At 44.5% G+C, this 13,126-nt stretch overlaps 1 protein-coding gene across 3 annotated transcripts in view; it reads right to left on the bottom strand.

The window, feature by feature from the left end:
• RTEL1 (regulator of telomere elongation helicase 1) overlaps window positions 1-13,126 on the bottom strand; it is a 99,066-nt gene that overhangs the window by 34,574 nt on the left and 51,366 nt on the right. For all 3 annotated transcript variants that reach the window (XM_026652802.1, XM_026652803.1, XM_026652804.1), the window contains exons 22-27: window positions 12,511-12,588; window positions 11,387-11,530; window positions 8,951-9,066; window positions 7,132-7,255; window positions 5,889-6,036; window positions 1,841-1,995 (exon numbers count right to left, since the gene is read on the bottom strand). In XM_026652802.1, coding sequence (XP_026508587.1) covers window positions 1,841-1,995; window positions 5,889-6,036; window positions 7,132-7,255; window positions 8,951-9,066; window positions 11,387-11,530; window positions 12,511-12,588 — 765 coding nt within the window. The remainder of the gene's footprint in view (window positions 1-1,840; window positions 1,996-5,888; window positions 6,037-7,131; window positions 7,256-8,950; window positions 9,067-11,386; window positions 11,531-12,510; window positions 12,589-13,126) is intronic.

The raw sequence follows: 13,126 nt of genomic DNA, 5'->3' as shown, positions 1-13,126 counted from the left end.
ATGACGGGACAGCTCAGACGCTGGGCAGACTCCATAAGGAGGGCTCTGAGCCTGATGCGTCTCTCCTTTTGCATGCAAGGTCGAAAGTTTTTAACAAATCTGGCACCTCTCTAATGTGTGCTTCCCCCAGGCACTTGAGACAGCTACCGTGGGGGTCGCTAACAGGCATAGGCCTGTTACAGGATTCACAGGGCTTAAAGCCCAGAGACCAGGGCATGCCCCGCTGGGACCAAAGTCCCCACTGGGACCTAACTACTAACACTAACTACTGCAAACAAACAGGTACTTAACACTAAAAATATCTATGTAGACAGCCTATAGGCACAAAGTCCACGGAAGAAAACCAAAAGTCCTTGATGAGCAAGGAAAGGCGCTCTGACTGACCACCACGGGCGGTAAGAAGGAATTGAGAGGGCATAGGACCAGGCAGCACCTGATATATCAGTGCATGAGCGCAGCACTCAAGGGGGGGGGGGCGACACAACCGGCCCTATGGATACCGCTAAGGCAAAAATCTCTGATGACCGCACACGTGGGCGTGTGCACATCTACAATGGAATCGATATGAGCAAGCACTCTCAGAAGAAAATATTTGCATATTCAGCAGGGTACTAATACAATCCTGCCTGCTTGTGTATGATTGCTGAATATTTACTGTGTCATTCACCAAGATCTTTGAGCTTTGTTCAGAGTTGTTTTTCAGATTTAAATTTAGAAGATAAAAATACCCTCAAGATATGTTGGGTTTAAGAACTGGCTATTGATGTTCTTCTCTTTCATAACTGCAATTCTCATTGCCTAGTGATGCTCAAAGCTGTGCGAGTTTGAGCAGGATAAACACAACTACCGTATGGCTTTTTAATTAATTTGATTTAAGTAATAGTGTGTTACAGAATGAGAAATAAGGATACAGCCAGTAATGAATCAACCTGGTTCAGGTGAAGGGTGCTTATCCCCCCGACTGGCAAATGGCACCCCATATTGAACAGCTTTGTGCACAAGAAATAACCCTGAAAGCAATATTTCATAAGAGACATCTCAGTGTTAAAGAAAACTGATTAGCAGGAACAGTAAAATTATTCCTTCATGTAATGGAGTCAGGGGCCATATTGAGACAGGAAACCAGGCTACTCCAACGTAACTCCATTACTAATTGCAAAAAATTCGTTTCTGGAACAGCAGGAGGAAACCAGCCTGATCAGAAATGTATCATTTCACTTAGACCTCCCAGGTAGAGACTATTCTCTCTCTAGAAGAGGTCTAAGGAAAAGCAGTAGCATAGAAGCAGCTTACTAACCCTACTGTGCAATGGCATTGCAGGGCTCCTGTGGCTCAGTGATAAGGTACTTCTATCTGTGCAGTGTGGGCTCAGAGCCACAGAGTCCATTTCCCATTTGAATGCTGCTCTACAGGCAGATAAAAATTCAAAAGGAGTTCCAGTTTTCCTGTAATACATCTTCACATTCCAACAGCTACAGTGAATGTCCACCATGAGGTTCTGCATATATAGCAACCTTTTTTTGAGGACTCCTCAGCCCTAAAAGTATAATGCTAACTTCTGGCAGTCTGTCTCTCACCTATAGCAGTGATAACTTCATTATTAGCATCAATGTGAATGTGTAGGTCACATACTAGAAGGTGGCAGGGTGCCCTTCTCCAAAGAGAAGCTATTACTCAAGCTCATCCCGAGACCTTTCTTGTTAATGGTGGTGAATTACAAGGTATTTTTTGGAAGGGAGTTGGATCCAGTGCCCATAAGTTGTCAACCAAACATTTAATTTTAGGATCAGTAGTTCAACTCAAACCTAAATACAGCTCTTCTGTATGTGATCACCATTACCTTTTCCTCTCCTGGCAAGTGGTCTTCTTCTGCCCCTTCACTGCTCTTCTCACTGTGCTCCAATGCATCCAAGAGCCCAATGGGCTGCCTCCTTGATGAGATCAGCTCTTGATCGTACTCCACACACAGGCTGGTTGCCCCATCCCCCAGCAGCCCTACAACATTAAGACAGAATGTAAACAGACCTGTTACTTACCCTGCAGTAACTGTGGTTTTCCAAGATATAGGCAGTCAGGGTGGATCCTGCAATAGGTGAGCACATGCCTTACATGCACAAGACTCTCTCTCGCTCTCTGACAGAGACTGACTAGTGGTGTCCATTGGAGCTGTATATGGGAACTATGTCTCCTCGTGCTCTTATATGAGGGCATAAAACATGGGGCAGCTGCAATCCTCCCTGAGTTCCCTTGCAATCCAAAGCCTGTGTTGCCGAGGAACCTGAAAAGGAGGGATGAAGGGCAGGTCATGGGATCCAAAGGGAATGCCATGGGATTTCAAAGAACCAGAAAAGTTAATGAGTTGCTCTACACAGTTGCCTTGCAGAACTCAGACTAGCACATTCCTCAGGCAGACAGATACTGCTGCCTGCGCTCTGGTGAAATGTGCCTTGATGTTCAGTTGCTTGCTTGAGGACAGGGAGAATGTATGGCCTCGGTGATGGTGAGGAGCATAACTTCTTTAGGGCTGATGCTGACGTATAAGCTGCTTTCAGTACTGGAGTCTGTGCCGATGGATAGCTCACCACTGACAATGGGCCTGGTTCAGCCTGAGCCTCATCCCACAAGGACAGGATTGACACCAATGGTACGGCCATCATTGCCAGGAGAATCTGATCTCTCTCTCCATCCCTCGATACTGTGAGTGGCTTGGAGGGCTTTTCCCCAGAGGTCCTGCTGTGCCTGTCTGTGTGGGAGGATGCTGTGTGGGAGGGCTTTAAGCTTCTGCTCCAGTACTCAAAGTGGCCACTTCCAATGCTCGACTTCAGTGTTTGAGATGTTGGTGCCAGCTTTGTCGTCAAAGCAGAGGTCAACTTTGGTGCTGGTGCCGATGACAGGCCTTTTCTCGGTGGCGTATTCTCCATGGTAGTCTGTCACCTGTCTGCTTGATGGGGTGCTAAATGATGCTGGTTTGTTCAGTAGGAAGCTTCTGGAGGTTGCCTCTGGATCTGAAGTCTGGGCCCAGAAGGTGGAGTTTCAACCTCACATCTCATGATTTGCGAGGTGTCCAGGCTAAGCACCCTCAGCACCTGCTCAGAACATGAGATCCTCCCAAGCAGAAAATGACATTTACTGTGCCTGTCCTTAAGGGGAATTAGTCCATCGCAGGATGGACAGGGTTAGAAGCCTGCAGATTTTGAATCCACCGCTACAGAAACACTGTACTTTGGGGCTGAGGTGGGGGAAGGGGAGGGTTGGACAGAGCATCTGTAAGGGGTGTCTGAGAAGAGGTGTTTGGTTCTATCATAGTAATCAGTCCACAGTGGTTGAAATTGAAGATGAGAAGTGGTTTTGAAGATTTTCAGAAGAACCAGAAGTAATTTTGCCTGACTTAAGAACTAGTGGGTCAAACACTCACTGGTTTCCATCTCACTGTCATGGGCGGTAAGAGGGAAGTGAAGCAGCGTGGCAGTTACCCTGCCCTTTATGCCCTTCTATGGAATATGAGGCAGCTCAGTGGAACCCCTGTGCAGCTCTGACAGACACTGCTGGTCAAAACACATCTGGTCCCTACAGTGGGATCAACACTGACACATACTCCAAGAAGAAATTTACATACCTCCTCCTCCTCTTACATGCCTGGCGACATGCCAATGTTTCCAACAACTCTGATGGATTCTACAGGATTTCCTACCAAACATCCCTGCTAACCCCCATGTGGCAACCCAGTAGTATGTGCTGGTTTCTCTCATCCTTTGTCTCTCTTGCAGTGGAACAGCACTGAACAACTGAGTCAACAAAAGTCAGTTTAGCTGATCTTTTCCAACTTGGCGACTTTATACGTGTAATTCTGATTTCTGTATTTAAAGGATGGTCTGGGAAAAGCTTGAATAAAATCAGATTTAAACTCAAAACAGTTTACACCGAGTGATCTTCAGAAATCTTACTGCCACTCTTACTACCAAAGTTATTTGTGTTTAAACACTGTGGGTCTCTGAATCGCCCTCAGAGCCCAATTCCTGCAGTGAAGTCCATGTAATTAACTTTTGACATGGCACAAGACTAATATCAACACACGTACTTTCTGTGGTGTTACAGAAGACTTTTTTTTTAACTTGTTAAAGTGAGACTATTAGCTACTATTAGCCACGTATACTACTATACTAGACAATCACCTCACTGAGCTTATGAAGTGCTTATCATTACACGTACCAAACTGACATCTTATTGCCATTTATTCAAGCTGCCTGTCCATGAAATATATTCTCATCCTTTAGGGCCTAGTTGTGTCTGTCTGTAGATACTTTAACCCTACAGTTCCAGATTCTGGCAACATCAGCTTGATGCTTCTAAAAAGGCATTCTCCCCACACACAAAAAATCACCTATTTCTCTTTAGCTTGTGAGACTACCTACCTTTGTGTGTCAGTTACTGAGTAGAGTAGCAAAATATTTTTACTTCTGGCAAAACAATCAGACAAAGTTGTATGCAGAGTTGTTGTAGCCATGCTGGTCCCAGTATATTAGAAAAACAAGGTGGGTGAGGTAATATCTTTTACTGGACAACTTCTGTTGGTGAGAGAAACTTTTGAGATTACACAGTGGCCTGAAGAAGAGCTCTGTGTAATCTCAAAAGGCTGTCTCTCCCTCCAACAGAAGTTGGTCCAATAAAAGGTATTACCTCACCCATCTTGTCTCTCTAATCAGAAAGTATCAGGAAAGCAAGAATAATTTCTAAGAACACCAATTGGCTTGGAGACCATATCTATTGTGCAATGAAACACTGTCAAATTCAGGAATGGCAGGTAGTCCACAACAGAACAGTCTGTTCTAGTTTCTTTGGCATGAAAAATATTTTACCTTTGACATCAGTTAAGCTCAATTTTTTAGGTCACTGGTTCACTTGATGCCAATGCCCTCGTTTTGTTTTCTGAGCTGTAACAACGTACAGGAGGCTATTATTGAACAAAATGGGAGATGGAGTATGTAACTAACAGCATCTAGCCTCTTTATTAGGAGGATTTCAAATACTTTACAAAGGTGAATAAATCACCACTCCCATTTTGTAGATGGAAAAATGGAGGCAGGGTGTCAGATGGCAAGCGTGAGGCAGAGCCAGGATCAGAACCCAAGCCTTCTGACTTCTCGTCGCCTATTCTCATCAGCAGACTATGTTGCCTTCCAGAATAGTCAGCCTTGGTCAGAATTCAAGTCATACCAAATATATCCATGATGAAATTCAACCTGTTGAAGCCCCAGATGCTCAAGGCTGTTCAAAAACACCAAAATATTTCCTGTGGGGTAACTATCTGACATTCCCTCCACCTGGACATCTCAGCGGCCAGCCAGATTTTCTTTTTTGTCTATTCCATTTTAGAACCCTTAAAAGAAACATCCTCAGGCACCTGTACCAATGGAGCGGGGGATGGCATGTGTTTATTCACAGTGAAAGCTGAGTTATACAGCTAGAAAATTTGAGATGTTTGGAGTTTTTAAATGCAAATAAAAGACTATTTCCTGTCTGCCTGGTTGCCTCCTCTCTCTACCCCCATCTGCTGCCCCCTTTCCATGCATCCCCAGTCTGCTGTCATCTCATGCGCCTTGGTACCCAACCCACTCCATACCCATCAGTCTCTTCCTTCCAGTCTTTCCATTCTCCCATGTGGTTCCCCAGTTCCCTACTGTTAGTCTATATCCCTTTTGATTCTTGGCCCTCCTCTGTTTAACCCTTCCTGGATTCTTGCCCCTCTGCACTTCCTAGTCTCCCTGTTCCACCTCTGGCTTGGCCCAGAATCTTTGGATTAAAAAAAAAATCTTCAGTGTATGTGTTTTCCTATAATATAAGGAAGACACAATTGTAAACAATTTAGAAATGCAAACACCCAGACTTACCCATTCGCTTCCTCTTCAAACTAGGAACATGGTCATCTAAATTCTTGGCTTTTGTCTGGGAGAGGGGCTGCTCAGATGACGTGGATGATGTCGGGTCCCCTTCACATATGGTGCTAGGGCAGGAGCTCCGTGTTGGGGGTGGGGGCATCTGCACAAAGACTGGAAAATGTTACACTAGGCAAACGCTACTGTTCCACTTCAAAGGCTGAAGGTTTTTCAATGAAAGAACCCAAGAGCAAAGCTGAAGGTAAACTAAATTTTGATTGTGAATTTTGAGAGGTCTGAACACGTATGCACCTGAGATGCAACTGAATAATTAGAAATTAGCATGGGCAGATTAATTGGAGATGGGGAGGTTCAGCACAGAAAGACGCAGGTGGAACAGAGGGATCATGCAGCTGTAAAGGGATGTCAGAGTGGGAAGCATCACACAAAATCTTGATGATGTTCTCTCTGCAAAGCAGCCCCTTCTGATACAGATGTACTATCCTTTGGCCCCCCTTTACAATGAGACAGTTCTCTTTTGAACCCCTCTAAGTGCATGAGAATTATAAACTCAATTTCAGGCTCACACCTCTCTCACACACAGATACTGACACAAAGTACCCTGCCACCTTTATTCTGTATTCTTTTGACGGCACCATCTTAGCCCTCAACTTCAAAATCCTTTTGTCTATCAGCCGTAACTCCCTATAGCATGCAAACTGTATTGTACTAGTGAATCAAAGAGCTCCCTAATGCCAAGGCAGAAGCCAAAGTATTAAAGATGTCCTAGTACCAAATGGGCAAATGATAGGATGATTTCTGGCCTGTGCTATTAACCGCTGCTGCTTCTCATTTTACATACCAGCCAGCTTGGAACTAAATAATTTGAGAGTCTGATCAATTTTTCCATGTCCTCTCCATGTGGGTGACGAGGGGAGTTTTAGGAAATATATATCATCAGTTTCACTCCCTCATTTTATATACCAGACCAAACCAACTTGTGTTTAGGGGCAGGCTGGATGAGAGGAAGACAAGAGAAGAGTCTTTTCCTTTGAAATCTAGCCCAAAAGGCCCTGTAGCTTGGTGACACATTCCCTGGGAGGGATGACCCTCAGAATCCCCCAGTGCAGCTCAGAGTCTTGAGTAAAGGAGATCACTTAAGAATGATGAGACCCTCTGCCCAGCCCTCCTATGGCTGAGTGCGCCTAGTCCCTGACACCCTTGGACAAAAACTCCTCCTTTGTCTGACAATACCTACGATTTTTTGAGCAATACGGAAGAACTGGGAGACCTCTCTGACTGCATGCCCGAAGTTGTTGTAAACCTTGACATAAGGGCGGACCCAGGAGGGCAGCTGGGATCTTACATCATTGTTCACGAACCTGTGGAGAATTGGAAAATAGGAGAAAAATCCCTCAAACAGCTCCACTAAATTAATCTCTCAGCAGAAGGCAGCTTTCGACATCTCACCTGAGGAGCTGGAACAGGGATGAGAGTGAAGTCTTAAGAGCATATGTAGACACTGTCCTCAACATGACAAATTCAATTTCATAGTAAGACTATGCCCCTACTCCTGGGAACGCCAAGTAAGGAACCAAGGAGCTAAGCCGGAACAGTAAGAACAAGCAGCTGGGTAAGAACACAAAAAAACCTAGGATTGATCTTTGTGCCCAGGAGACCAAGAGTTAGCTGGAGCCAGGGTGTTTGTGTCTATCACTACACCTCTGTTCTGAACTGCAACACTCCTGCTAGGCACCAGTTATATCATACTATCCAAAACTGATTGGCAGCTGCATAAGGTAGAAAAATGCTCATTAGAGATTGGGCTGAAACCACCAAATTTATTCCCACTTGTGAACACAGACCAGGATTCGTGCCCAGATGTCCAGAAACGAAAGGCTCATTCTAAACCAGTCGTTCTCAAACTTTTTTATTGGTGACCCCTTTTACACAGCAAGCCTTTGAGTGCGACCCTCCTTATAAATTAAAATCACCTTTTTTATGTTTAAGACTATTATAAATGCTGGAAGTGAAGCGGGGTTTGGGGGTGGAGGCTGACAGCTTGCGACTCCCCACGTAATAACATCACAACCTCCGGAGGGGTCACAAGACTCAGTTTGAGAACCTTTGTGCTAGACCATTAGTTCTCTGGGTCACCTACCCCATAATCATTAATATCAATCTTGAGATAGTTTATTTTTAAATGAAACTTTATTGTATCCAGAGGTTTCTGGGGGCTAAGTCAGAAATAAACAAAGGAAGAAGCTGCAGGTAGTGCAGAGACCAGCTGAAAGGCCTGAGAAACAAAACATTATGGGAAAATGGAAATAACCAGCTTTCTTCAGAAACTGAATGGGAACCATGCAAAGTACAAAGTGGTGATTCAGTCTCATTCTCAGGAAAACAAGGAGGCTATGGCATGCTCAGAAGGTTCACGGCATAGCTACCAACACGCAAAATGATCAAACAAAACTCCTACTCAAGCAGACATGTTTCATGGCAATGGCAGGAATTCACTCGTTTCCCAGAAAAGGGATTCTGGTTAGAAATACAAGTGAGACCATTTTTAGATTTTCTGGCAATATGTAATTTCTTCCTGCACTTCCCTTCAAAACTGCAATTACCCTTCACTGCCTTCTCAAACTTAGTGTGGAGCAGGACTGGAACCTCTGTATTCACGTAACTTGTATTAGCGTTTCAGGAAGTTCTAACGCCTGGCATGAAAAGATATATAAAAAAAGATATATATCTACACACACACAAATAATCAAATAATCACTGACAGCTTATTCTGCATCTGCTAATACTACTACCAGCCTTACGGAGGGAATGGGGAGAGAGATGATTTTGGGAAAGGAGAACAGAGGATGAACATATACGTTATTTTCACTTATTAGGGAGAATGATACCTAGGTCGTTGTTGATGATCACTAATGAACTGTAGCCTTCTTCAACTAGTCATACTAATGCACTTATACATACAGGTGTGTGTGTGTGTGTGCGTGTGCGCGCGAGAGAGAGATGAATGTTGACAAGTACATCATTTATAGTCAATTCTATTCAACACAAGAATTCACCTGTGGTCACAAAGGAAAATGGCACCATAGTCCTGGCGATGTCTGATAACCCTGCCGATGGCCTGGTTCACAGCCCGGGAAGCCTGCTGCCGGTACCACTCACGCCCGGATAAATACTAAAAAAGGCCGGGGGGGGGGAGGGAGAAAGAGAGGGGAGGGAAATCAAGCTATTCAAATATCGTAACTCCTTGGTTAATGTTGTAGTTCTGTTCTTGAAAAATGCAACTTTAAGCGAAACAATGTTAAGCGAATCCCATTTCCCCATAAGAATTAATGTAATAGGGGAGGTTACGTTCCAGGGAATTTTTTTCCGCTGCCTGCTAGTACAGTACTTTGTCCACTACTTGTGGGATTCTCTGGAAGAGCAGCCACTGGAGCTAGCGGGTGGGGGCTTGGAACCAGGGTGGGCCGGCAGCCCCGCTATCAGCTCCCCTCCACACACTCCCCAAGTGCCTCCCACCCGTCGGCGGGCCCCCGCGGATCAGTGCCTCCCCGCTCCTCCTGAGCGCGGCGAAACAGCTGTTTAGTTTAGTTTCAGAGGGGAACTAATAGGGGGGCTACCGGCCCACCCTAGTTCCAAGCCCCCAACCGCAAAACAACGTTATAAGCGAACATTGCACAACTTTAAAGGAGTACGTTCCCTAATAGATCAGCGATGCAACAACGAAACAACGTTAACCAGGACAAGTGAGGAGTTACTGTAGGTAAAATGTATTCTCAGTGCAGGGGCTACTTGTCTCAGTCTCCAATACATGCTATAAATGTATCTCTAAAAGGTGCAAATCACCTGCAAGACTCTGCTAAAGCAGTCCCTTCCGACTAAACTGAGGCACTACTTATTGCTATGGAACTCTGACCTAGTTATTAATATATAACCTGCTCTGGTGTTTAGCCACTGAATTAGGGCTTTTAGCCCTGGCTCTACAATGCACTTACCATGTCATTAAATAGCTAACAGCTACCCTGCAAGATGATGAAGAAGAATTACATAGTATTTGTACTTAAACCTGAAAGGCTGCCAAACATAGCCCACCACACCCATGGTTTATACTTCCTGACCAATTTCCTTCTGGACCAAATATTCCCTTTGAAAGATAAATGGTTACCATACACTCAAGCTATTTTGAATGCAACTGTATTCAAGAAATTTATGACCTGTGTTTGATTATAAAAAATGGTTACTCATCTTCTTGTAACTGTTGTTCTTCGCGGCGTGGGTGTTCATATCCATTCCCATCAGATGTGTGCGCACTGCGTGCACGGTCATCTGAAAGTTTTTCCCTTAGCCGCTCCCGTCGGGTCAGTTGTGAAGCCCCCTGGAGTAGCGCCTTCATGGCGCGCAATATATCACCCTGCCGACCCGACCCCCCTTCAGTTTCTTCTTGCCGGCTACTCCGACAGAGGGGAAGGAGGGTGGGTATTGGAATGGATGTGAACACCACATCTCGAAGAAGAGTTATGAGAACATGAGTAACTGTTTTTTCTTCGAGTGCTTGTTCACATCGATTCCAATCAGGTGACTCCCAAGCTCTCCCCCGGAGGTGGGGTCAGAGTTAAGGAATCGCTGACTGGAGCACCGCTCTGCCAAATGCTGCATCATCTCTGGCATGCTGGGTGATAGCATAGTCATATTGAGTGGTAAACAGCAGGGGAGGGGCCGGGGGCTCAGGGGCCGGGCAGGATGGTCCCGCGGGCCAGATGTGGCCTGCAGGCCATAGTTTGCCCACCTCTGGTTTAAACCCTTGGCCCCGAGGCAGGCCCCAGAGCCAAGGGAAGGTAAGGGATAGGCGAGGACCCCGCACACTAACCCAAACTATTATATACACTATGTACAGGAAATTAAAACTAACTACTAACTAAAACCTAGACTGAACTACAAACTAAAGAAGAACGCTAAGGGAAGCACTTGCTAGGCAAGCCAACGCAATTCCAACGGCCGTCACGGACGATAAGAAGGAACTGAAGGGGGGTCGGGTCGGGTCGGCAGGGTCGTATATTGAGCACCATGAAGGCGCCACTACAGGGGGCTCCACAGCTGACCCGACGGGAGCTAAGGGAAAAACTTTCCGACGACCGAGCATGCGGCACGCACACCCGATTGGAATCAACGTGAACAAGAACCATAGACATCAGAAGCGGAAAAAACGATTACTAATCTGAACGGTCACTGCTGTTCTTTGAGATGTGTTACACGTGTTCATTCTACATCAGGCAGTGTATGCAGACACGTGCAATCACTTGAAGAATTTAACATTTCAGCACAACCCAGCAGGAGGTGGGGTGTGGGAGAGGGGTGTCAAATTCGTATGGTCTGATAGAGCAGTTTTGCTTACTGTGGCCCCACAGAGATGGGAAGAAAAGCCATATGCTGGAGAGAGAAACTATGAGACAATGGACTGGCAAAAAATCATCTGCGAAAAAGTTCCCCAATCTTACCTGTGCCCCTGAACTTTGTCTTTTCATTTCATCCAGGAATTGCATCTTTAAAACGACTCTTGGCTCCATGCGAGGGGGAAATGGAAGCCCAGTGATAACAACACCTCGTCCGTTCATGTCTGCAAAGTCCAAGCCTTCGCTGGCCTGAAGATGAACAGTGCTTTCAATCACTAACAGGGAATTAAGTGACATTTCAGAGCAGTTCAGGGGTTGTGGCCTCTCTGCCTTAAATTACACATCTAACAATTGTAGTTTGAGAGTAGTGGAAACAAACAGTTTGAACTGGATTCCTTACTTTTATTGCCAGGGTTTTAATCCCAGTGTTTTCCTATTACCAGGCCTTGACCGAGTAACACATCAGCCAAAGTGTGTAAGGAGAGGTTTCTCTGCTTCTCTCTTATTTCTATGGTTTCTGAGATAGTAAGCATTTCAAAATCTTCCTGATTTCCAGGCTGTGTTGCCAGCACACCAATTGCTGATTATACATTTCATGCCTGAACTTTCCATACACCAGAGGATGACCATTAATAACATCTATTTACAAAGTGTGCTCCTCTTCTGGGGCACCTACCTCAACATTCAAAACAAATACAACCATTTCAAGAGGATCAAATTAATTTCTAAAAATAGGAAAGTATGACCATAAAACCACCAAAACTGGCAGAAGGGCTCCAGCGCAGGCACTGGGTTTGAACTAACTTTAGCTCATCTTTTGAAATTGCACAACATTTCAGACAGTTGTTTCCTTATAATGTTAGGCTGACAGAAACATTTGTCAAGTCTTGCCTAATACAGTCTCTCTCATACAGTAATACAGCTCCTCTGTGAGCAACCAACAGAAAATGTAGGAAAGCATGAAGCCAGTCCTCTTTGAGATTATGAACGTATCACTAGTAAAACCATGAATGACAGACCTGTGCACTTAAAATAGAGTTGGAAAAACTATGCAGTCTGCATTTGCTCCTTTATTTTACTAGGGCTTTTTTATGCATGTGATTATTTATAGATACACAAACACACACATTTCTCTTTGCTAAAAATAGTATCTGGAAGAGCTACAGTCTTCCAAACTCAATGCAAAAAGCAGCTTGCTCTCAAGAATGACAAACTCTGTTCTACATTACCTTTCCCCGACATACTGCCAAGAAAGTAGCTCCACTAGACTTGGGACAGACAATCTTATCATAATATGCATCCATGATCTACAAGACAAACAGGTTAGGTAAGAAGAAGGGGGAGAAAACCTCCTTTACACACACACACACACACACACACACACACACACACACACACACACTAACTTGTACATCATAACAAGTTTGACTCACATACTAAGACGCAAGATGTAGTTAACTAGGCTTAGTGTCAGTTTCCTTACTGGAGTATAACTATGGATGTTAGAAATATTTGCTTTCCAAAACCCCCTTATTACAAAGAATCCCACAGATCTTCTGACAGACATAACATTGTGATATCACCGATCTCTGAAGGAAAAACAAAGAACTTGTCATGCAGTACTCTTATGACTCCACACTGGCAAAAAAGGAAAACAAAAAGCAATTTGAGGTTATCATTTACTCTAATCATTGTCAAGGAGAAGAGGCTGGAATTCAGTAGAAGAGAAAAAGGTGGGAAAAGTGTGGGGAATTTCAACAAATTAGGAAAATAGAAGGCTATTCATTTAAAACTTTAATTTTGTTTTCTATAAACCATTTATGATGCAAGCAGCACATGCCAGAA

The sequence above is a fragment of the Terrapene carolina genome, unplaced genomic scaffold, assembly GCF_002925995.2.
Source record: "Terrapene carolina triunguis isolate 2854851 unplaced genomic scaffold, T_m_triunguis-2.0 Scaffold130, whole genome shotgun sequence".
In the NCBI taxonomy this organism is placed as follows: domain Eukaryota; kingdom Metazoa; phylum Chordata; order Testudines; family Emydidae; genus Terrapene; species Terrapene triunguis.
This window is presented reverse-complemented; position numbering and strand designations above follow the sequence as displayed.